The sequence below is a fragment of the Cyrtonyx montezumae genome, unplaced genomic scaffold (genome assembly GCF_038088225.1).
Source record: "Cyrtonyx montezumae isolate F1298 unplaced genomic scaffold, pur_monq_1.0 scaffold_2, whole genome shotgun sequence".
NCBI lineage: Eukaryota > Metazoa > Chordata > Aves > Galliformes > Odontophoridae > Cyrtonyx > Cyrtonyx montezumae.
In genome coordinates this window covers 59,989,131-60,012,689 of record NW_027071936.1, presented here as the reverse complement: position 1 = coordinate 60,012,689, position 23,559 = coordinate 59,989,131, and the positions used below count along the sequence as shown (strand labels likewise).

General features: G+C 35.0%; 1 protein-coding gene across 2 annotated transcripts in view; it reads left to right on the top strand.

Annotated features, from left to right (window-relative positions):
• The window catches only part of HTT (huntingtin), a 68,127-nt gene that overhangs the window by 22,969 nt on the left and 21,599 nt on the right, over positions 1 to 23,559 (top strand). For both annotated transcript variants that reach the window (XM_065735852.1, XM_065735851.1), the window contains 26 exons: positions 81 to 239; positions 334 to 431; positions 1,888 to 2,027; positions 2,544 to 2,607; positions 2,986 to 3,086; positions 3,865 to 4,011; positions 4,818 to 4,938; positions 5,133 to 5,209; positions 5,820 to 5,971; positions 6,996 to 7,198; positions 7,895 to 8,021; positions 8,480 to 8,607; positions 9,427 to 9,537; positions 10,031 to 10,108; positions 10,704 to 10,927; positions 11,477 to 11,555; positions 11,693 to 11,854; positions 12,904 to 12,959; positions 13,577 to 13,725; positions 14,314 to 14,450; positions 16,553 to 16,669; positions 18,369 to 18,491; positions 19,067 to 19,305; positions 20,555 to 20,697; positions 22,415 to 22,622; positions 23,321 to 23,462. In XM_065735852.1, coding sequence (XP_065591924.1) covers positions 81 to 239; positions 334 to 431; positions 1,888 to 2,027; positions 2,544 to 2,607; positions 2,986 to 3,086; positions 3,865 to 4,011; positions 4,818 to 4,938; positions 5,133 to 5,209; positions 5,820 to 5,971; positions 6,996 to 7,198; positions 7,895 to 8,021; positions 8,480 to 8,607; positions 9,427 to 9,537; positions 10,031 to 10,108; positions 10,704 to 10,927; positions 11,477 to 11,555; positions 11,693 to 11,854; positions 12,904 to 12,959; positions 13,577 to 13,725; positions 14,314 to 14,450; positions 16,553 to 16,669; positions 18,369 to 18,491; positions 19,067 to 19,305; positions 20,555 to 20,697; positions 22,415 to 22,622; positions 23,321 to 23,462 — 3,485 coding nt within the window. The remainder of the gene's footprint in view (positions 1 to 80; positions 240 to 333; positions 432 to 1,887; positions 2,028 to 2,543; positions 2,608 to 2,985; positions 3,087 to 3,864; positions 4,012 to 4,817; positions 4,939 to 5,132; positions 5,210 to 5,819; positions 5,972 to 6,995; positions 7,199 to 7,894; positions 8,022 to 8,479; positions 8,608 to 9,426; positions 9,538 to 10,030; positions 10,109 to 10,703; positions 10,928 to 11,476; positions 11,556 to 11,692; positions 11,855 to 12,903; positions 12,960 to 13,576; positions 13,726 to 14,313; positions 14,451 to 16,552; positions 16,670 to 18,368; positions 18,492 to 19,066; positions 19,306 to 20,554; positions 20,698 to 22,414; positions 22,623 to 23,320; positions 23,463 to 23,559) is intronic.

Sequence of the window (23,559 nt, the reverse complement as noted above, 5' to 3'; positions counted from 1 at the left end):
TTCACTGAAACATTTTTAGGGATCAGTGAAGTCAAAGACAAGTATCTTTAAAATAAAGTAGTTGTAACTTGTTTTCTTAGAGGAGCAGTATGTATCAGATATTCTGAACTACATTGACCATGGAGATCCCCAGATTAGAGGAGCTACTGCTATTCTCTGTGGAACAATCATCAATTCTATTCTACTTAAATCACGCTTTGATGTGGAAAAATGGCTGGTAAATGTCAGAAGCTCAACAGGTAACAATTTTTTTTTTAAGTGTATGTCTTTTCTTCTGTAGCCAGAACATTCTTTTGTTTCATTATTCTGATTTTTTTGGGTTTTTTTTGTTAGGAAATCTCTTTTCGTTGGTAGACTGCATACCGCTATTACAGAAAACACTGAAAGATGAGTCCTCTGTTACATGCAAGCTGGCGTGTACAGCTGTGAGGGTAAGCAGAAGTAGTCATTTACTTGCACTAGTACAGATCACAGGGGCATTATTCATTGTCTAGGATCCATTATTCTCAAATGTATGAACGTGGAGCAGAAAAGACTTCCTCCTCAATAAGTTGATTCCAGAAAACATGGATTTCAGGCATAAAAACGGAGGAACAAAAAGCTGGGAAATAATAATGCTGGTAGATCATGTAGCATTATTAAAGATGATATTTTGAGTAATGAAAAATGTACAAGTATGAGCTGTAATGTGAAGTTGTCCAACAATAATGCAAGTGCGTTAAGTATAAAGATCATCTAGGCTTAGCAGCGTACGAGTGTTTATCATCTAGATTAGCCTTGATTTGGAAATCAAAGAACAAATGAGAGTAACAACAAGTTAAATAATTCTTACTTTTTGATACAATTAAAAAATAAAAATACAGATCTTAGAGAAAATAAGTGCTGTAAGATGGGTGAAAGATCTTTTGGGAAATTGTTAAAATAGAGATGATAGCTGGATTTATGGGTGCAAGTTACAGAAATAAAATTCTCTTGCTGTAATAAAATCTGTGAAAGCAGAGGGATTTTCCAGAAATACTCAAAAAAAAAAAAAAAAAAAGAGAAAAGCAAAGGCAAAATGGAGACCAAAGGAAGTTAATACATCAGTGACAGGCACTGTGTGACTGATAGTATTATAGCTTAGGGGTCAGTGAGACAGAATATGGCTTTCAGTAAAACACAGCTGTTTAATTGATGAAATGATGATTTCATGTGATAAGAGGGATCTGTGGTGCATCTGAGGGATTTTCCAGCTATTGGAATAATGCTGTCCCTTTAACCAGTTGTTCTGTGACTTTATTTATGTATAGCAGTTTGATTGTAGAGAACTTCAGTAGATATTGATCAGTTCAGATAACTTATGCTAGTCAGTTAAGATTTTTTACTTTCAGTATGTAGTGTAGTCTGGCTATGTACCTTTTGGCAGAAATACTGAGGAGCATTTTGAGTTGCTAATCATCAAATGAGAAAGTATGCTTTGATGTAGTAAAATGAGATTCAGGCTTCTTGAAGTTCTGTAACTTGTGGAAAAAAATCATAAGTTCGTATTGTTGTACAGTCATTAAAACGAAGAAATTTCTTCAAAATCTCCAAATATATCCTGTGAAAATTATCTAAGATTGTTTTCTAACCAATAGTAATATAGTGCTTGTGTTCTTAAGCTCCTTTCTTATTTGGACGGTTGTCCTCCAAGGCTTGGATTCCTCACCAGAGTTTGAATTCTGCAGCAGGTTTTAGAAGTTTTCATTAGGTTAGCATTCTGAAGCAACTACCACAAGTACTTTTATGCTAGCTCTTTAGCAATAATTTTTAAACATATTTTACATAAAAGAGATGGTGGTGGTCAAGAATACTTGAGCTTAGAAAAACTTTTCTGAAGTATAACTGAAAGTTGTTTCTTCTTTTTAGCATTGCATCATGAGCTTGTGTAGTAGCAGTTACAGTGAACTAGGCTTACAATTAATTGTTGACCTCCTTACGCTGAAGAATAGCTCGTACTGGCTAGTGAGGACAGAACTTCTGGAAACACTTGCAGAGGTGGATTTTCGGTAAGTGTATTTTCCATGTGCACTGTAGCTGCAAAGGTGCTGTATGTAGGATGCTGGAACTGTAACAGAGAGCTTTTCCTTCTGAAAAATTAATGAGTTCCATAAAATTGGTTCAGACTGGTTATTTGTGTAATGAATATCTGAATTCCTTTATCAAGTTACTGGGACTAATAATACCTTATAGGAGATTTTAGTTTAATCTGTTTATCAAGTTTTCTTTAAACAGTGATATTTGGAATGTGTTACCATCTTTTCAAAACTGTCAGGTACAATTGTGAAATTGTGTAAGTAAAGGTTTTTAATAAGGAAATGTAATTCTTTTGCTGTGCTAGCCAGATAGTAGTTCAGCAAATAACCTGCCTTTTCTAAAGGCAACCAACCATGTGTTTTCTTTTTGGGTTTCCTCTGCAGTGATGTTTTCAAAGATAAGCATATAAACAAACAGCCCATAGCGCTCAAGGTAGATTAATAAACTATAATGTTAGCTGATATGTCTTAAATTCTTTTTTATCATAGGATAGTCAGCTTCTTGGAAGGAAAAACCGACAGCTTGCACAGAGGTGTTCATCATTATACTGGTGTAAGTAGATAATTCAATCAGTATATTTTATTTCTGGCTTAAAATACTAGTGCAGTTTTGGTATTTCGTATTTAAACTTGGTCAGCGCTGATAGATAAATGTTTTGTATGCATTGCACTCATGTTCTGGCACTACAATTAGAAAGATATTTTACTACTGAGATTCCTATATCTTCATGTTCTCTGATCTGTTTGTGGTTTTTCTGCTTTTTTTTAAAAGTTAAAAACCTTTCTGTGTATCTGAATTTAAATAGTATTTTTTGCAGTTTAGTCTAAAAGGTTTTTTTTTAATGGATTTGTATGACGAGAAATCTTTTTAACATTCTGTTCAAATGATGGAAGTGTTCAATTAACTTTACTGTTTGAATTTATTTTATAGCTACTAAAACTTCAGGAGAGAGTGCTCAACGATGTTGTAATATGTTTGCTTGGAGATGAAGATCCAAGAGTACGACATGTTGCTGCAGCTTCATTAATGAAGTTTGTATTTATTTCAAAAAGCATTTTCTGAACTTTTTGATAGTGGGCATAATAACTAAAATGTTCTTATTTTTATTTAAGGAAGACATAAGAGACAAGTACAGCTTTGTGGTATAGTTCTAAATTATCAGATAATTTTGTTTTGCTTTTTTTAGCATTACATTTAACGATCACATTTTGAGAGTCACTTTCAGTTTGATTATTTGCATAAAACTTCTGTATGGTGGAGTGATTTGTTTAGTATCCTCACAGTAGCTGGTGGACCTAAACTGAGGCAGTTAGTTTGGGTCATTCTAACTTGCAAATATTGTTTCTATAGGATTCTAAGTAGCACATTTTAAAACTTTCATGCTCTTTGTAGGAAAGTAGCCAAACTTTGTAAAAAGTGGCTGCTGGCTGTAAGCTATTACAGTTGCAATTACTTTCAGATAAAGGCACCAAACAGTAACAGTTAGTTGGTAATTGATTTATTTCAATTCAAGAATGCTGTCAGAGAAATACTCTAGGGAAGTAGCTGTCATAGTGTGTATAGGTAGAGATCCTGTCAGAAAGATATGTGTATTTTTGAGCTCCCGCATGTAGAACATTTTTTTGTTTTTTAACTCTTTTATCACAGATGAGACCGACTGTGTAAAGACGAGTTCAATGTTAACAGTCCAATGCAAGTTTTAGTAACAATTATAATTTACAGTTTGATATCTGTAATTAGGATGTGCAGCTTTCTGAGTTCTGTATTAAATGATTTCTAAGTATTTTTCTTTTTGACAATTTTGTTAAGGCTTGTTCCAAAGCTGTTTTATAACTGTGATCAAGGGCAAGCTGATCCAGTTGTGGCAGTTGCAAGAGACCAAAGCAGTGTCTACCTGAAACTACTAATGCATGAAACACAGCCTCCATCTCACTTTGCAGTGAGCACTATCACTAGGTATGTTGGGTGGTTTGTCTTGCTTTAAAAGGAATGTAGATACATTTCTGTGTATAATGTCTGAAATTGTATTTAAATCCTGTTTATGCATTCTTGTTCCAATTGGTAGCAGCATCTATAGGCTCCATGGAAACAGTCTGAAATTTAAGGGATAAACTGGTGTGTGAGTTTCTAGTGATGTGCTCATGCAGTAATTATAGCAAGTCATTGTTTTCTGTGATAAACTGCCTTCTCTTCATCCCATTTGTCCATTATATTGTATGAATAAGTGCAGTGTTGCCAGCTAATTGTATTCTTCAGGTATGTTAATCAGGGCTTATAACTCTAAACACCAAGTGACAGTGGTTGCAGAAGTCTATTTTAGCCTTTATAAATTCTAATTTTGATAGTGGAGGTCTTGTGCTTTTTGCTGCCAGCTGTGCGTTCCTAAACTTCACTGTTTATTTCTCAGTCTTAAAGAGAGCCTGAGCTGTATGTTGATGAAACCTCTTTGCTTCTATTGATTTATTGGAGAAGTTTTTAACTACGTACCTTTCCTATACATTGTCTTGATCATGTAACTCGGGGTTTTTATGTCATATTTTTTGAAGCAATGGAGCTTTGAGATGCACAAAATAATTGTTTTTTTCTACAGCAGTAATCAAAGGTGTGTGAGCATGCAAACATATTAGGCGAGTGTGAGAAAAAGCAAAAACTAGTGCTAAACTGGTGACTATTTCTGAAAATCCTGGTGAAATGCTGAGTTGGTCTACTGTTTCTGTTTGCTTTAAGAACATGTTTTAGTACTGTGAATGTTTTTATTTCAGAACATACAGAGGTTACAATATGCTGCAAAGTCCAACAGATGTCACTATGGAAAACAATCTTTCAAGGGTTGTTGCTGCAATTTCCCATGCGTTGACAATATCTACTACAAGATCACTTACAGTGAGTTCTCTTGGTTGCTACAGTGGTTGCCTTTTTTCTTATTTTTGTTATGTTTTTTAAATTCCTGTGTGTAATTATCTTCAGCTTTGGTATTTTGACAATAACAGTATATTTAATCATTTTTTAAGGTATTTTGTTGTTGTTGACGACACTTCCATGATGAAACTGATTCATACTTGGTTTTGACTTTTCAGTTTGGCTGCTGTGAAGCTTTGTGTCTTCTCTCTACAACCTTTCCAGTCTGCACCTGGACTGTAGGATGGCACTGTGGGTATGTTCTTCATTCAGTATTCATGCTTCTAAACTTAATGCATCTGAAGGCATGGTACTCTCACTTGGGTATTGACTATCCTGGTTCAAACTCTTGCTGTTAAACTCATCCTAGGAGTTACTCTGCCATATGAAGTTGTTCACTGTTGCCTCTATCAATGAGCTGTGCCGCTTGAGGTGTGAGACAGGAGAGTTTTACAAGAAATCCTTTTACAAGAAATGCTACAGCTTACGTCACGTATTCCTACCTTGTGTATTATCGAGTCTTTTAACTGGAGATAGTTCAGGACCATAACAGTTAGCAAGTAAATATTGAATTCTTCTGCTGTTCAGTAGATGTCACTAGCACCTTTGATACTTGCAATGTAAAAGAAATAAAAACTAAAACAGTATAAAACTCTTCAAAAGTACAGTGTTTTTTCTGGTCTCTGCTGTAGATGGTTGGGGTTTTTTTTTTTAGAAAAAAAACCTCATATTCAAGTGTTAAATGTGTAGTTTTTTACTGCTGATGTTTGTTTGTTTGTTTGTTTAGATTAGTGGTCTATTTTACTAGTAGTGTTTTTGAGACTTCTCAAAAAAGAAATCATGACATTCCAAATTTATACCTGTAGTGTTTCCCAGCCAAGTCCTTCAGATGATGCTCAGAAGGGCTGCACAGTTGGAATGGCTGGCTTGGTCCTTTCTCTTCTTTCATCAACATGGTTCCCTTTGGACCTTTCTGCACATCAGGATGCTTTGATTTTGACTGGAAACTTGCTTGCAGGTAAGGCAGAGCAAAAAAAATAGAAGTATCGATGAGATAGTGTGCACTTAAATTTGCAGGCAGTACCAGCCTCTGGTGGTTGCCAGCATTTTAAATGACAGGTTTCAGAGCATCTTAAATTGTAAATGTCTTTAAGAACAAAGGTGTAGTTCCCTAGTAAGGACACTCAAAAATTGTCTGATACCCTGTGGAGTAATTGCCAACTGAAAGAGTAGGGAATGGGCAATAATTGGCTGAAGGTCTAGGACTGTAGGGAATTACAAATTGTATTGTTTTTAAAGTAAATGGTTATATATATATTCACATGTATATATGAAAACTGCAACGTAGCAAAGGTAAAGGAAACATTTTTCCTCCATTGATCACTTAAGGGTAAGTACTTTAACTGCTTCTTCAGAAGAACAGTGAAGCTGTGTAAAAGTTGTGGAGTTGAAACAGTCTTTGAAAGTGAGTTCAAAGCATGTTAAGATTCGTATATACATAACCAAACATGCTTTTAAGCTGTAGAATGAACAAGTGACCTCATGAGATATTTTCTATTTTCTGTTGTGTGGAAGAGCGAGGCATGTTAGAGTAGTTAGCTCTGACACATGCATCTTGGGTTTTTCCTGTGCTCCTTTTGGAGGACAGAGCTCTCCACAGAAAGAGTAATCCATGGGTCACATAACTGACAAATGTTTTACCATTTATTTGTTGCTTTATAAATGTTTCTTTCAGTTTTATCTAATAATTCAGCTAATAAATTTAAACCAGTGCTGTTTTGATACTTCATTTGCTGCATGTGTTGTCTGTTTAGTTCTGCTATTATATTGCTTTCTGATAGATTTATTATGAGACAGGGTGGAAATGTCTGCATAATCATACGAGTGCACCTGGAAGCAGCTACTTCAGTATATCAATCCTAGTAGACATGAAGCCACTTCTAGCTAGCTGTACTTTTTCCTTCTTTTCTTTGTTTTTAGTGATGATAATCATTCTTAATTCCAAGTTTCGTTTTCTTTAATTGATCTGATTCCTGTTACAGCAAGTGCTCCCAAATGTTTAAAGAACCCTTGGAGTGCTGAAGAAGATTCAAACCAAGGAGCTGCAAAGCAGGAGGAACCATGGCCAGCTCTGGCAGATCGAACTCTTGTTACTTTGGTAGAACAGCTCTTTTCTCATCTGATGAAAGTCATTAATATTTGTGCACATGTAATGGATGATGTTGCTCCTGGCCCAGCAGTAAAAGTATGTATTGCAAACAAATACAGTCGCATGACTTAAGTATTGTTGAATTCAGTACTGTTCAAGGCTAGGCATTATAGAGCTGACACAGGCAACTATCCAATGCCTTCCTTGTGTGGTGATTTTATACCAATAGGCAGCTGAATTTCACCATGCTGCTCTCTCACTCCCCCTTCTCAAAAATACAAGGGATGAAGGAAGACTTGTTGGAGATAAGGAGATTGTTCACCAGTAACTCTTGTGTTCTGAATATCCTGCAGGAAATGTTTTGACTTCTGAAATAAGTCATGTGAGATTTTTGGGTGTGTGTTTTGAGTTTTCTGTGTTTTCAGACTGACTTACTGACTGTAAGATAATGGTATTAGGATTAGTGATTTCTTAATGTTTTAAAAATGTGTAATTTCTTTTTTTACATTCTTTTATCTGGTATCAAAAGAACGTTTGGCCATTGATTTCTATTTCTGTCTGGTTGGCTTGTTCTAAAGTTGGGAAGAAAAGTAGGGAATATATTAAACTTTTTCCTTTTCACACAGGAAATCCATGTCATAAACCTAAAAGTTGAGACATTTTGATTAAACTGACAGTCAAATAAAAGGTAGTTTAAACAAAATGTGAATGTTTCCATTTTTATAGTAGAACAAAAGCTACTTTTGCATACATAATTAATAAAGCTTCTTTTTTGTTGTTTTTAAATTCTAGGCAGCATTACCTTCTCTTGCAAACACACCTTCTCTTAGTCCAATTCGGAGGAGGGGGAAAGAGAGGGAGCCTGTAGAGCAGGCTTCTGTGCCAATGAGCCCTAAGAAAGGTGGTGAAACTAGTCCAGGTAGGCACGCATACTTACATGGAGACACTAGATGGGAGGCTTAATACGAGTACGGTTACAGCATAGACAGTAGAAATAGTTGAGTATCTTGTTTTCTGAAATTGTAAATGGAAGGCTTGTCTGGTTTACTCTCAGAAATTCAAATTATTGCAGTATTGCATTGCAGGAAAGGCAGCTGTGGTGGGAGTGCTTCTTTGTTTGTTATGAAAAGTATGCTGTTTAGAAAATTCTGAATCCTTTCCCTCATGTATTTTTTGTTTTGTTTTGTTTTGGGTTGCCAACTTTCTAGCTGTACAGTATTGGTTTCTGCAGTTTTCAAATATACCTTTAGGTCCAAAAATGCATGCTGTTAACTTGGACATTTTGTCTAAAAATCAGATATGTTATATTATATTGAGTTGTGTGTAATGAGCACTCTAGATAATGTTTATTATGCTAATAAATAATATATTTTTAAGCTACTAGGCAAACTGATGCTAGTGGTCCTGCTCCAACAAGTAAATCATCTTCAGTAGGAAGCTTTTATCATCTTCCATCATATCTGAAGTTATATGATGTCTTGAAAGCGACCCATGCTAATTATAAGGTACTGCATGATATCATTTGATTGAATTAAAGTATGCTTGGGCAGTTACTGCATTTTCCTTAAACATGGTTCTGTCTCTGCTGAGGCAGTAATCCCTGGTGTTCTGCTGCTGAATTTACAAAGCCAGGTAAAATTGGTTCAGTTGACTTAAACTGAGGAGCAAGATTCACTTCTGAGAAGCTCAAACTGTCCAAATCTTATGTATTTTTCAGGGTTTAATTTGCTTGATTTTGTAAGCAGTAAATCCAACTTAAAACAAAAGTAAAAACTCTATCACCTAGAAAACAGCCCCTACACCTGATAAGCATTGTTACCATGTTGCTCCTCTGTTGCCACTACTTATGCTAAGTGATCCTTCAGCGTTCTGCAGTGCCATATGGATTTCAGTGTCTCAACAGTTTATTTCAGGATGGGTAAATTATTTTCCTCATTAGTGTGGATAATAAATTATGAATTCCTTATAGGCATACTGTTTTGATTTCTGCATTTCAGAAGGGTGTATTCTTAAACACCTGCTATATTTCTGAGAAATGCCTTATCCTTCCTCCATTATTTGTCAGCATTGTTGGCCTTCCCAGATACTGCAAGTACTGCTATATAGAAGATCCTTTCCTTTTTAATAAAAATGAAGCAATTTTGCTCTTCAGCAATTCACAAGGGAGTTCAAGCTTCCAGTGGTGTTGATTGAACTGTTGATTGATGGAATTTTAGACTTTTGTGTCAAACCCTGTTTATTTCTTCAATTTCTGTCTCCTTGTATCTATTGTGTTTATCTCCTAGTATCTATTAAGAAAAAAATTCTTTTACTTTTGTGACCAGGTTACTTTGGATCTCCAGAACAGTAATGAAAAGTTTGGATGCTTCTTAAGGTCTGCCTTAGATGTTCTGTCGCAGATCTTGGAACTTGCAACTCTTCAAGACATTGGAAAGGTACAAGATGTGTTTGGTTTGTATTTGTGCTTACATGCATCTAAGTTGTCAATTATTTGTTGTTCTTAGCAGGAAAAATCATGTATTATGGATTTTAAAACTGTTGAAAGAGACAGTATTTCAGGAAGATGTTGTACTTCCAGAAAGTTGGGTAAAGTACTAACACAGTTCTACTGCATTAAATTGATGCTTCTGAAAACTGTAGTAAATTTATACTTACTGTATTTCACGTGGAGGATTTTTCTCTCTTCCTCTTCAACAAAATAGCTTTCCTTCAGTCATTCTTACTGCAGCAACAATGTGTATTTTGTTATATGTTCACATTAAATACAAGAAAGGCAACCATTCTCCTTTTTTCTCCCATGTCTTAAAATATTCATTAACTATAGTGCTGGGCATTGTGGTATTTCAAGAACAGTGAAGCAATTTTCATATTAACGCTTTTATATAATAAGGAAAAATACAATTAAATCATGATTTTCCATTTCTTTAGTGTGTGGAAGAAATCCTGGGATATCTAAAATCATGTTTCAACAGAGAACCAACGATGGCAACAGTTTGTGTACAGCAGGTAAGGAGGCAATTTTTTGGTTACTGTAAGGCTTAACCTGATGTCCTGTGCTTTTCAGTTGGATTCTGATTATGGCTACTCGATACTTTTTACGGAAGCAGTGGGAGGATATTTTCATCATCTGCTCTGAAACTTGATTCCATCTGAATAGCTTGGTTTCCTTTTGAACTGTTTCCAATAAAATATCTTATTAAATGCTAAGAAAACGGGTTTGCTTCCTACATTCCCAGGTGTGTTCTGTAGCCATTTAATTATATCAGAAGACCTGGAAAACAAAGAGCTGCATTAGTGATAGGTTTCTTCGAGTTTCCAGGTGAGCATCTGGGCTCAAGTCACCACGGTTTAATTTTGGTTGAGATGGAGCTTCAGTAGACGGTTTTAAATGGTCACGATTGTTTTTTGCAAGTGAAATGTTTCTTTTTAGGGCTGAGATGTAGATTGTTTCATTAATCCTCCCAGCTCTTTTCTGTTGTCTTGTATTCTCTTTCAGTTTGTGATGATCTTCCGTCTGTAGTTCTTTGGGAGGGTGAGGAGTCAAATTTTTGGGTAGTCCTAAAACAGTAATACTTTTTTCTCCATTTTTTTTTTTCTCTAGTTACTGAAAACATTATTTGGGACAAATCTGGCTTCTCAGTATGATGGGTTGTCTTCAAATACCAGCAAAGCTCAAGGCAAAGCTCAACGCTTAGGTTCTTCCAATTTGAGACCTGGTCTCTATCATTATTGCTTCATGGCACCATATACACATTTTACTCAGGCACTTGCTGATGCTAGTCTAAGGAATATGGTTCAGGCTGAGCAAGAACATGATGCTTCAGGGTAATTTTCTTCCCTTTCAATATAATGTTGACTTGAACTAGAATGTTTTTTTAGTGTTTTACATAGATGTAAATATTGTAAGGGAGTATTCTAAGTCACATGAAATTACAATATAGGGTGTTATTTCTTGCAGATTTGAGTAAAGGATTTTTTCATGGTAGTCCTGGGTGGAATACTATTGATTATCACTAGTGTGTTTCCCAAATCTAAGTTAAGCCATTAAAGTGGGTATTGCTTAAATTTTTTTTAAAGCATAATAGTTTTAAATAGATTTGAATGCAACTATTTAATAAATTTTCTTGTTATAGCAAACAGTCTTAAGGGAAAGGCATGAAAATTGAATTATTCTCTGCTAGAAGTTTGTTATCTGCTTGTCTACGTGATTCTTATCATAGCATGGTGTGGGTTGTTTCTGTTGATCTTTCCTTTTACTAAGATTCTTGAAGCAGTCAAGTAAATTGCTTGGTGGCATTGGGTAAAAATGCTTCTAAGGACTACTTGTTTATACCTCTATTTTTAGTGTATTTTTTTGGTTTGTTTTTATCACAGATGGTTTGATGTGCTGCAAAAAGTTTCTACACAGCTGAAAACTAATATTACAAGTGCAGCAAAGCACCGTGCTGATAAGGTACTTGTGTCTATGTACTTCCTTCTGAATGTGCTCTACAGTAGTTTTAAAACACTTTTCCTCCTTTTAAAAAGTAATTTCGTTTTGAATGAGACCTTTTCAGGTATGAGATTACTTAAAAATTTTTTCTATTACAGAATGCCATTCACAGTCACATTCGTTTATTTGAACCCCTTGTCATAAAAGCATTGAAACAGTACACTACAACAACATCGGTACAGCTGCAGAGACAAGTTTTAGACTTGCTTGCTCAACTGGTTCAGCTACGAGTTAACTACTGCCTTCTGGATTCAGATCAGGTTGGTGCCTCATCAGTTCTGGAAATGTGTAAAACAGGGTATCTAGCAGGGGAATTATTTACAGTAAAAAAAAATATATATATGTATATATATATATATTTGCCACAATCCATTAATTGTAATGTTGGTTAAAACAAAGACATGAAGCAAGATGAAACTTTGCCCCACCAAAGAAGTGTCAGTTTCCTGGCTTTATATTAATATAAATGAGTTCGTACACTCCAACAAATATGGAAGAACTGTTCATCAGATTGACTTTAGAAATAAGGTGATGTGGACAATACAACTAGTTTAGAGAGAACTAGTGGTGATATGTAGATGGTTGGATGATCTTGTAGGTCTTTTACAACCTTGGCAATTCTATGATTCTGTTGTTTTATTTAATATTTAATAAAAGTTTATTTACAAATAGTAAAGCAGAAATAACCTTGTACAATAAGAGTATGGACTGGTAATAATTATTATGGTTGATAGACATTATTTGATTTTAATGACAAGGGAATCTAGTGGAAAATATGAAAGTGCTTGTGGTTGTTCATAAAAACAGTAAAGTTTTAATGACGGAGTTTTAATTTTTATTCACTACTGTATTTCCAGGTTTTTAAAGTAGTATGAGTTGCAATTGATAACTTTACTGTAAATTATTACATAGATTTGCAATACATGAATATTGGATCCAAGGTTTTTTGATTGATTTCTGACTTTTTGGCTTTAGTGCCTCAAACAGTGTGTTACAGGAGTGAGAGATAAAAGTTCTCTTATTAAATACACAACATTTGCAGCTAAAGTTCAGCATAAATTCATGTAAACTGTAATAAGCTTAACAGTAGAAAATAACATCAATGAGATTCTCAAGTTCTTTTGTAACTCTAGAGGGAGCACTTCATAGAACACCAGTGCACTGTTAAGTATAAATGATTTTCAGTGCATACCTTTTTTTTTCTCTTCCCGAAGCTCACACTTCTGTAACTCTGTCAAAACAATTTCAAATGTGAATTAATGTGTCTGTTTCTGCTGTGTAATGTTCTAACTCTTCGTTTTCTCTTTAGGTGTTTATTGGATTTGTGCTAAAGCAGTTTGAATACATTGAAGTAGGACAGTTCAGGTATGAAATTATAAAAGATTATTTGAACAGTGGGAGTTTACAACTCTTATTCTGAAGCATGTAGTGATTAGATTTGCTAGCTATTTCTGTTTTATGAGAAAAGGTAGTTACATTCTAGGCAATGTACAGGTATATTTTCTGCCTCCTTTTCAGAAGATTTAATTTTCCTATGGTTGAAGAATCTATGTTGTGCTGTTTCTCAGTTTGGTGTTTTTATTTGGGAAATCTCTGAAGGTGTTTTGCTTTCAGAAATCAGCTCTTGATAGGATTCAGCTGCTGAGAGGAGAGCTATTGTGGACTACAGATTTTGTATTCTGAACAACTGCTACTTTTTCTTTTATAGTATCTAACATCATTAGGGGTGCAGTAAAATTTTTGTCAGCTATTTCTCTTTTTCTCATTGTGTTCATTTATTAGAATGCTATAACTGAGCAGCTGTCAAAATTCAAAATAAATGAAGTCCCTTGGAAAAAATGCTAGTAAGGAACGAGGCACAAACTAGTGAAATAGCATGTAAAAGCAGAATGGGTTTGTAAAAAATTCTTAGTGTAAGCAGGTGCATTTCTACTAAACAGAGCTATGCAATTCAAACTTCATGTTTTTGTTTTTATTTTCAGAGAATCTGAAGCAATTATTCCAAATATCTTTTTTTTCCTGGTGTTGCTGTCTTATGAGCGGTATCATTCCAAACAGATAATTGGAATTCCAAAGATCATTCAGCTGTGTGATGGCATCATGGCCAGTGGGAGGAAAGCTGTTACGCATGGTAATTTAATAAACAAGAGAAAACAAAAAAAACCAACAAACTCCACAAAATTAGCCACAGTTTAACAATAAACTTAAACCTCTGCTGAGTACGAAGCTCTAGAAAATAGAGATCATACTGATTATACTAGAAAACACTAGCTTTTAAGTTTTTAACACATGAAATAAGTTCCATTTGATTTTTTTCAGGAAGTTTATTGTACTCTATTAACATTTGTCCACAACAGTATTTCAAAGCAATGTTTTGAAGGCTTTGATTTTGATTTTTAGTCCCCTTTCCTTTCCTCCACTTTCATCTTTTAAATAGAATCATTTAAATAAACTCATTTGTTTTACTTACCAGTGATGCTGCTTAAATACTTTTTTGAAAAATCTCTGTGAGAATGGGTGATAATATAATATATTGTAATATATTCTTTGTTGTACTAGAAATAAAAAGATAGACATCTCTGAATGGGGAGCTTTTTTTTTTTTTAGAGAAGGGAGAAAAAACACAGTTTAGGTTTAATACTTAAGTTGTTAGGATAAGAAAATTCTGCTCAAGAGTGACTTGTTTCATGCTACAGCAACAAAAAAAATCTCATTTTAGCAATACCAGCTCTGCAGCCCATTGTTCACGATCTGTTCGTGTTAAGAGGAACAAATAAAGCTGATGCTGGAAAAGAGTTGGAAACCCAGAAGGAGGTGGTGGTGTCAATGCTACTGAGACTTATTCAGTACCATCAGGTAAAAGAGGATGGCAGTATCCCTGTTTGTGTTCTATGAAAAGATAACATTTTGACTGTTAAAAACCTTTCAGGCTATATTGCTGATTTCTGTTTTTGGTTTTTTTTTTTCAATACAGATCCTGAATAGCTAGACTCTGTGTGATCTTTCTTTATATGGAGAGTATGCAAATATTTTGGGGGTAGGGAAAAGCTTCAGCACTACAAATGAATGTTGCAGGTCAAATAAATGTGTCTGTTAGATCTCAGGCATGCCTAGGTAACAAAGTGCTGAAAAACTCTAGTGAAGTGTTGTAATAAATTGTGATTCAAGAAATTCAAAAGATTAGTGGAAGGTTGAAGAGAGGTAGGGTTAAAAGCAGGAAGTGTGCAGCCTAGGAATTATTCAAGTGTTCCTATAGAATAACAGTATCTTCATTTCAAAATTCTAAAATAGTGTTTTATTAAGGTCATGAGACTAATAGCTGTGCAGTTGTTACTACTTAAAACCTTGCCCCAGATCTCATGGTTTTGGAAAACTTGTTCATGTTATGAGGGAGCATTAGAATGACTTTCTTTAGTACACTCCCTTTACAAGAAAACCATAGAAGTACTTTTAAGAGAAGTGACTTAATTAACGTGAGATCTTATTGCTATTTCAGCTGATGAAAAAACTTAATATACTTCGCTTTTTCACATGATAAAAGGAAATTCTGGTGTATGCTAATGTAAACTATGTATTTTCTGAGAATAGTTGGAAAAAAGGCAGTACAATTTGTCAAAATAATTTGTTAGAACTGCATGTTCTTGCGATAATTTTGTGTATCCACATTCTCTTTTGAATTTGTAGTTTTATAATCATAAAATGACTAACATAACTATATGAAATGACACTCTAGACACATGATGTGAAATAATGAATAACTTGTGTTACGTAAGGTACTGCACTTGCTTGCAAATCCTTCTTCTGACACACTTAATTTGTTAAAGATCATATGTGCACTGCTGTTCATCCCACACCATCCTATTTGTGGTTAGTACTCTCTCCTGTTTTGTTCTTAAAGTGTATATGATGACCTCTGAACAGGTCTTTGGCTCTGCTAGGGATATTCTCCATTACAGAACACCTCTTTGTCCTTTTTATTCTGTTAGAACTGTTGCTACCGTCCATGGAACTGGAGATAGGAGAAATCCTAGGCTGAATTACTTTAATTCTCTCTCACCTTTTTAATGAGAAAGTTCTTGGAAAGAAAATCACCTGGTGTTTTCTTTTTTTATTAGCTAAGTTTCTGATGGTGTACTACTTGATTTTGTTTTAGAAGGTTCATAGGTTCATAGGTACATTAGGTTGGAAAGGACCTACAAGATCATCTAGTCCAGCCATCTTCCTATCACCATCCCTACCCACTAAATTACTAAATCAAATCCCTTAGCATCTCATCTAAACGATTCTTGAACAGTGCTAGGGATGGTGCCTCAACCACCTCCCTAGGCAGGCCATTCCAAGTGCTCTAACTAATTTTCTGAACCGGATTCTTCTGTCCCACTTCCTAGCCCTGAAATGAACATTCCTACGTGCTGTGCTTTTGGCCTGTCTCCCCTTGAAAGCATGGTCTCCATAGCCATCAAGCCAGAAACACACTCAGCTAGGGTGTGGTTGCTTGCTGTTGGTGTGCTCCATTAAAGACTTTGTTTTAAACTTTTATTTGAAAGTTATGTATCCCAGATAAATAAGTTTGATGAGAAAGACTATGAATGTAGTAAATTGCTTTCTTTCCTCCCTTTCCCTTTTGTTGAGTATGTGATGCAGCACTCAGCATTACTGTCCTTTATCCATTGACTAGTGTTTTTACAAATACAGTTTAAGAAGGATTAGAAGAACATTTTATTTCAAGATCGTAGAAAAAACTGAAGAAAATTAAACAAGAAAAATAACTTGTTGCAAATAAGAACAGATTTTTATCTGAAAATTGAATTTTAAAACATTGTCTGGCTTCTCATGCAGATTTTCTTTGTTTTTTTGGGCAGATGGATGAAGCAGTAAATAGTTTTCCTGCTATTGTATTACTTAAATGCTTTCTGGTACTGGGGGTATTTATTTGCATTCTTTTGGACTTTTTTCAGGTGCTGGAAATGTTCATCTTAGTATTGCAACAGTGTCATAAAGAGAATGAAGAAAAATGGAAAAGATTATCTCGGCAAATAGCAGATATTATTCTCCCAATGCTCGCAAAACAGCAGGTTATGTGTATTTTTTAAACTATAAACATTCCAATTAATCATTGCAGTAGTTACTGTAATAATGGCTTTGAGTATTGTGATTTCTGTATTTTCTTTTAAGTGTGGCCACCTTATGTGGAAAAGTAATTACTGTAGATTAAATGAAGTTGTTGAAGTATGTGCAGTATCTTTTAGACTGTTCCTAGATAAAGCTTTTAATACTTTTTCTTATGTATATGTACAACTGTGTCTTACTCCAAGCACTTAACAAGGGTGTGAAAATTTTCCCATTATTACAGAACGTAAAAATTATTTTTTTCATAACTGCAATGGATCTAATGGCCTTTCTTTTAGTGAAGAGAATTAAATAGCATCACCTAAAACTGTATTTGATCTGACTGAATCATAAAGTACTTGAAGTTGAAACTTCTTATCTTGTAGAAATTTTTCTTCTCATTGCACTGTCTACTGGAGTAGGCTGCTTAGGACCACTTGCAGTTGGATTTTGACTCTGTTACTTGTCTTGGCAACCTCTTCCAGTGTTTCAACATCCTCACAGGGAGTTTAAAAAAAGGAAGGGAGAAAGAAAGTTGTATTTTAAATGGGGCTTTCTTTATTTCAGTTTCTGTATATTGCTTCTCATCACTGTATACTACTGAGCAGGTTCTAGCTACTTGCATCTTCACTACATTTGTCTCCTCTGTGGTCAGATAATTATACATGCTATTAAGATCCCTGAGTCTTCTCCAGCCTGAACAGTTGTAGCTGTCTCAGTCTCCTCTTGTATGACAGATGCTCCAAGTCCTTAATAATCTGTGTAGCTTTTTGTTGGACTTGTTCCAGTGTGTACATGTGTCTGTTTTAATGGGGAGCCCAGAACTGGACTACAAGCTGGGAGTTAAAGAGTAGACCCTTTGTATCTGAGAAGATGTTATTCCTTTGAGGGGGGAAAAAAATTCCATTCTGCTCCCTAAGCAGCAGAGGGTTTGTCTCACCATACAGCTTTCTTTGAAGTATTTCTAATTCCAGAATACAAAGAAACTACTGAAATTCTGCCCTTAAGATGTTCTTTACTCTTTGATGGCAAATTCCCTCTCCTATGAGAAGATTATGTGGTGGGGAAGAGTGGGCAGTAATGAGGATAAGACAGTAGTTTTTGAGAGAAGCTAAAATGCTGACGAATTAAGTGGCTTTTTTTTGGTGTTTTGTATGAAACTGCATGTGCTCAACTATCAAAGTGAATTGGCAAGAAGTCACCCAGATTATGAGTCCAGACCATTGCTTTTTGTGATCAGCTGTTTTATAACTTAACGATTCTACAGTGTAATTCTGCTGTAGCTGTTCACTTCTCTGAGGGCTAGGATTTTTTTTTCCTCCTAGTTATCTCCTTAAGCTTAGTCATGACCAAAGCATTCTGTTATTGTGCTGGCACTTCTGTCTATAAATATGTCTGGTAGGATGTGTGAGGAAGAGATAAGTTTCTAAATTTTATGACAGTCTGACTTTTGGTCTCATTCTCTGAATGTGGCATATTTCTCCTAAAATAAATCAACAGCCTATGTTGCCTTCCTCCAATGAAACATTTTTATACTTTTGTAAATCCATAAATATATGGAAGGACAGCCTTATTATGTGTTAGCTGTATTAAAAATGTTTAAAACTTGAAATGATAATTTTGTATTGTGTTTAAAGGTAGTGGTTTTGTGATTTTCTTTTACAGATGCACATAGATTCTCATGATGCTCTGGGGGTACTGAACACTTTGTTTGAAATTTTGGCTCCTTCTTCCCTTCGCCCTGTTGACATGCTTTTAAGGAGCATGTTTGTTACTCCTAAAACTATGGTAAGCAAGTGGGAACCTGATAATGCTAGTAAAATGTGTCTAGATAAGTAGTAAAAGTGTATGTTTAAAGAGAAGAGAGAATCTCGTGTCTTTAATGCAAGACAAAGCAGTATGTGCTTCTGTCTCCTTATTTTGTAAAGTGATGTCGGAATACCTGAAGCTTTTAGGAAAAAATTCATCACAATTAATGTGATTTACTATCTGGGAGCATTTTATACAGAAGTCTTCTGTTTATGGGTTACTTACCTTCATTTTGTATTTGTAGGATCAGGAATGTAGGGAAACATACAGTGACAATAAATTTGAGAATGCAATTTATAATAGCTATATCACATTTTACTTTGATAGTGGTGCTGTTTTGACAATTGAGACTGTTAATCTCTTTGAAAACTTAGAAGGTTGAGTATGTTCTGATGTTGCACTGAGTACTTGTGATGTTGCATAAAATCAGGCATATGAGAATGGAGAAAGCAGAAAAACCTTTTATGTTCATGTCTTCAAAAATTGTTCTCATAGTAATGGTCAAGCCTATCCAGTCTTAACAATCTGAATTTTTTTGTTTGTTTGTTTGTTAGGCATCAGTGAGCACTGTCCAGCTATGGATTTCTGGAATTTTAGCTATCCTCAGAGTTCTTATTTCACAATCCACAGAAGACATAGTTCTGTCCCGTGTTCAAGAGCTTTCTTTATCACCATATTTGATTTCATGTCAAGCAATTAACAAACTGAGACGTGGTGAAAATAACATACCTGCACAAGAGGATCACACTGAAGTTAAGCAGACTAAATATCTACCTGAAGAGACATTTTCTAGGTATGATGCCTTGAGTAACCTAAGGGAATGATGAATATTTCTGAGAAATGAATAATATATTATGAAATATATACGCATACATAAATGACTGTTAATAAGTTGAGTTTTTAATAAGTTTTAATAAGTATGAGTTTTTAGTAGAGACTGGTATTCTGGTGCCTCTTCTCGAGCTGGGTGAAAGACCTATTGGAGCCAACAAGATGGATGAATTCTGACCTTGTTGAAATCAGTCCAAAGCTTTAACTGATTTAATCCTGTTCTTTGGGGCCTAAAAGGTGAAACAACCTCATAGTAGAAGCCTGTGTTCTGTACTAGAATTTTTTCTGCAAATAGATTCAAATTGGTTAAGTTAGTCCTGCTTTTTATTTCCTACTTCTTGAGGACTACCTTTATCTAATTATCTTCCCATGTTGAAGCTGTCCAAGAATGACACTGTAGCAAAAGAAGCATGGGGAGATGGTGCTTTTCTTATGTTGACGTGTTTGTCATGAAGATGTCCTATCTTGACATGTTGGGAAGCATTTGAAATAGCTATTCTTTTGAGAAATTAAAAAGCTTTTACTTGCGTGTGGAATTCCAAATAAAAAGAAAATGCTTCTACTTATCTTTTAACTTACTGTGAAGGTGATGGATAGAAGGAAAAGGGGCATCTGAACTTCCTTAAAATGATATTATGTCCAACAGGAGTGAGTTGGAGAATGAACATGGCTGTGAGCAAGGATCGCTTTTTGCATACACCTTTTTTTGGTCTTTCCCTTTGATCTTTTTACCTGGGTGAAGGTTTGATATAGGTCCAGGTTGTAGAGTGATTGAGAACAAATGAGACCTCAAATAGCTGAATTACTGTGACTTTACTGAGTTGCTCCTTCCTGAGCTGTACTAACTGTCAGAATGTGTTTAACTCATTGCAAATCACTAGAAAGATGCCATATCAATTTGGATGTTTCCTGTATATGTGTGTTGGTCTGGTATATCCATACTGTCACTTATTACTTCAACCAGTGAGTAAGTAAAACAGTTACATTGTGTAATTAATGAATCCTCGTGATCATCTGGCCATAGCAATAACGTCACATTTTAGGTCAACCTGTGATACAGTGTGTAATTTGCCATTTTATTTAGGATAAGTGCACAGTAATTTTTTTTATCTTGATTTTAAACTTAAACAAGTTTTATAGTCAGATGTCATATTATTCTGAAACAGGTTGCAGTGATTGTTTTCCTATTGATTGTATTCTTGTATTTCAAGGTTTTTATTACAGCTGGTTGGCATTCTACTAGAAGATATTGTTACCAAACAACTGAAAGTGGACATGAACGAACAGCAGCACACTTTCTATTGCCAGGAGCTGGGCACTTTGCTTATGTGCTTAATACATATCTTCAAGTCAGGTAATGGTTGAAGCAGTGCCTTGTGCTGTTTGCAGTGGAAGGGATTTTTGAGTTCTGAAACAATTCTTGAATGAGTTCAGTGTGTGTGTGCATAAGACTTTCTATTCTACATGCTGTAAAGAACATTATAAATGTTATCCTCATGAATGCAGGGCCCATTTTTCATATTGCTTCTACTTATGTAGTGACTTTTCATCATTTCTTTTAACTGTCTAATACTTTAGAGCTTACAGATGCGAAGTGTTCTAAATTTATGGCTGCATTTTCTGTAGTTCATCTTAATTTGGAGGTTGGTAGTTCAAAATACTCAAAGTGCTGAGTTAATGAACCCTGGGGACAGATTTGTGGCAAGATTCATGGTTTCTGTTCTTTATCATAATAAAAAACAAACAAACAAAACAACGAACAAACCCAAAAAGCAGAGAAGTTGAAATAGTATTGTTTCAGCTAACTAGGATTGTGCTCTATTCTTAAGGTTTGAGGATTATTCTGTAGATATTTATTGCTAGGTATCCAGTCTCTTCTTAAATCATTCATTTATCCTTGCCTAATTCCTTTATGTTAATTTCCTGATAGTGCCAGTAACCTGGTTGAATGAACAAGGAGTTCTGTGTGCCTTACTTCAGATTGTTGACATGGAAATCCCAAGTCTCCTTCACTAAGAAGAGACTTTGTACCACTTTCCATTCAAACTTTTGGATGAATTTTCCTGTGTTCATTCCTTTCTTATGGAAAATTTTGATGATGTACTTGGAGGGTCTTGGGAAGAGATCCAATGTATTAAATAGTCTACCAGCTTTTCCAAATCTCAAGAAGAGATTTGTATTTTAAAATGATAAATGCATTCTCATGCTTGAACCATTTTAAGGGAGCACAGCGTTTTCTAATCTGACTGTATCACTGGAGATAATAACGGTGTAAATCTTATTTAACTCCTTCAGTTACATGCTTAACCCATTTTTTTTTCCAAAGCCTATTCCATCTTGAAGTGACTGGTAACATTCTGGTGGACAAACGCATTGTTAGCTATTGTTCCTTGTAGCTCTAGCACTCTGAACAAACACATCTTCTCCCTGCAGGATTATTAACAGGTATTTCCTGTTGATACATTTTCATGTTCTATTGCCACAAAGTTCACCTTAAATGTTGCGTTTGATCGTTAGGTGGAAGATATGAAGTATCTATCCTGACCCCTATCATTAAAATCCTGTGCTCCTTATTCTTCCTCAAGAGCATTAGTTCTCAAGCTCTTTCTCTTGTCTGTATAGATGACCTTATTACTTTTTTGCAGATCTTGGAATACAGAGTTGGCTGCAGTTTAAAAGGTGTTGCCACAATTCCCCTATTTGTGGACTACTTAGATACTGGACATGTAACTCTTCATTATAAATGAGGATATTTTTCTTTTTAGTTAACAACTTTAAAGTTAAGGTTTTCATGTTTTAAATAACTATGTAATGCATGAGAAAGGAAAAGTTAGGTGTCGCTACAGTTCTAATCTGATCTAAAGTATTATTGGTTGAGCTGAAGGCTCATTACTACTGATACACAATACTCTTCATCCAAATGCATGACTTGCCTTACATATTAAATAAAAAAATATGTCTTTCAGGAATTGTACTGGCTTATGAAAGAACTTTTTTAATTCTCAGAATTATTTTGAAACTTCAAAATTCCATCAAGAAAAGTTACTCTAATATGCTGTCATATTTTTCAGGGATGTTTAGAAGAATCACAGCTGCAGCCACCAGGCTTTTTACTGGAGATGGATCTGATGGTAGTTTCTATACCCTTGAAAGTCTGAGTGACCTTGTTCAGTCCATGATTCCTACACATCCTTCGTTAGTTCTGCTCTGGTGCCAGATCCTGCTTCTTGTTAATTACACAAACTACAACTGGTGGTCAGAAGTGCATCAAACTCCAAAGTAAGGTTTGTTTTTGATTCCTAGTAGTAGTACCGTGTCTCTCAGTTGTATTTGGTATGAAAAAAACAACTGTCTATTAATCTTCGAAGTCTGTCAAAATGTAGCATCAGCACCATACTAGCAGTAGTCAAAGTAGATGTCAGTAGTGTCAATATTAGCTCTCTGTAATTCAAAAATTGTTTTTAAAATGAGTCAGTGGATGGGTCAACCAAGCTGTCAGACATACTTGCCATTAGGATGATGTAGTTTGGGAGTATGGAAGATACTTCACTGTGTGAGGTGGGTACCCCTCTGTTAACTGTAGAGGAAGATTAACAGCTGGCTTAGGAGAAATTTCTGATACTGTGCAGTGAATAGGGAAGACTAATTTTGCTCTAAAATGTGAATGGTTCAATACTTAGAAAGAGATGTGCACAAATGTGAGACTTGCCTCAATTCAGTCTCATGGTGTGAAAAACAGAATATCCCAAGGATTTTCTTGTGAATAACCTGTTTATTTTCATGGTGTGAAAAAGTAGTGTGACTATAGTTAGAAGCTAATGAAAAGCAAGGTGTCTATTTCAAAGCAGTATAATATTTAAATGAAGTTTCTAGGAAAATAAATATTACATGAAGTCTTAACAATGAGTAGAATGTTCCAAGCAATTTTATTCTTTAGTATTTCTATTTGGTAATAAATTATAATGTACTTCTTGCAGGAGACACAGTCTTTCTACTACTAAATTACTTAGCCCTCAGATATCTGGAGACAGTGATGAATCAGATTCGGAATCTAAACGTGGCATGTGCAATCGAGAGATAGTGAGAAGAGGAGCGCTCATTCTTTTTTGTGACTACGTTGTAAGTTTTGAATTAGGAATTTTATAACCATGGTTCTGAGTTATTTTCTTAGATCTTAGTTCAAAAGTGAGAATTGAGGACTAATGTGAAACTAATA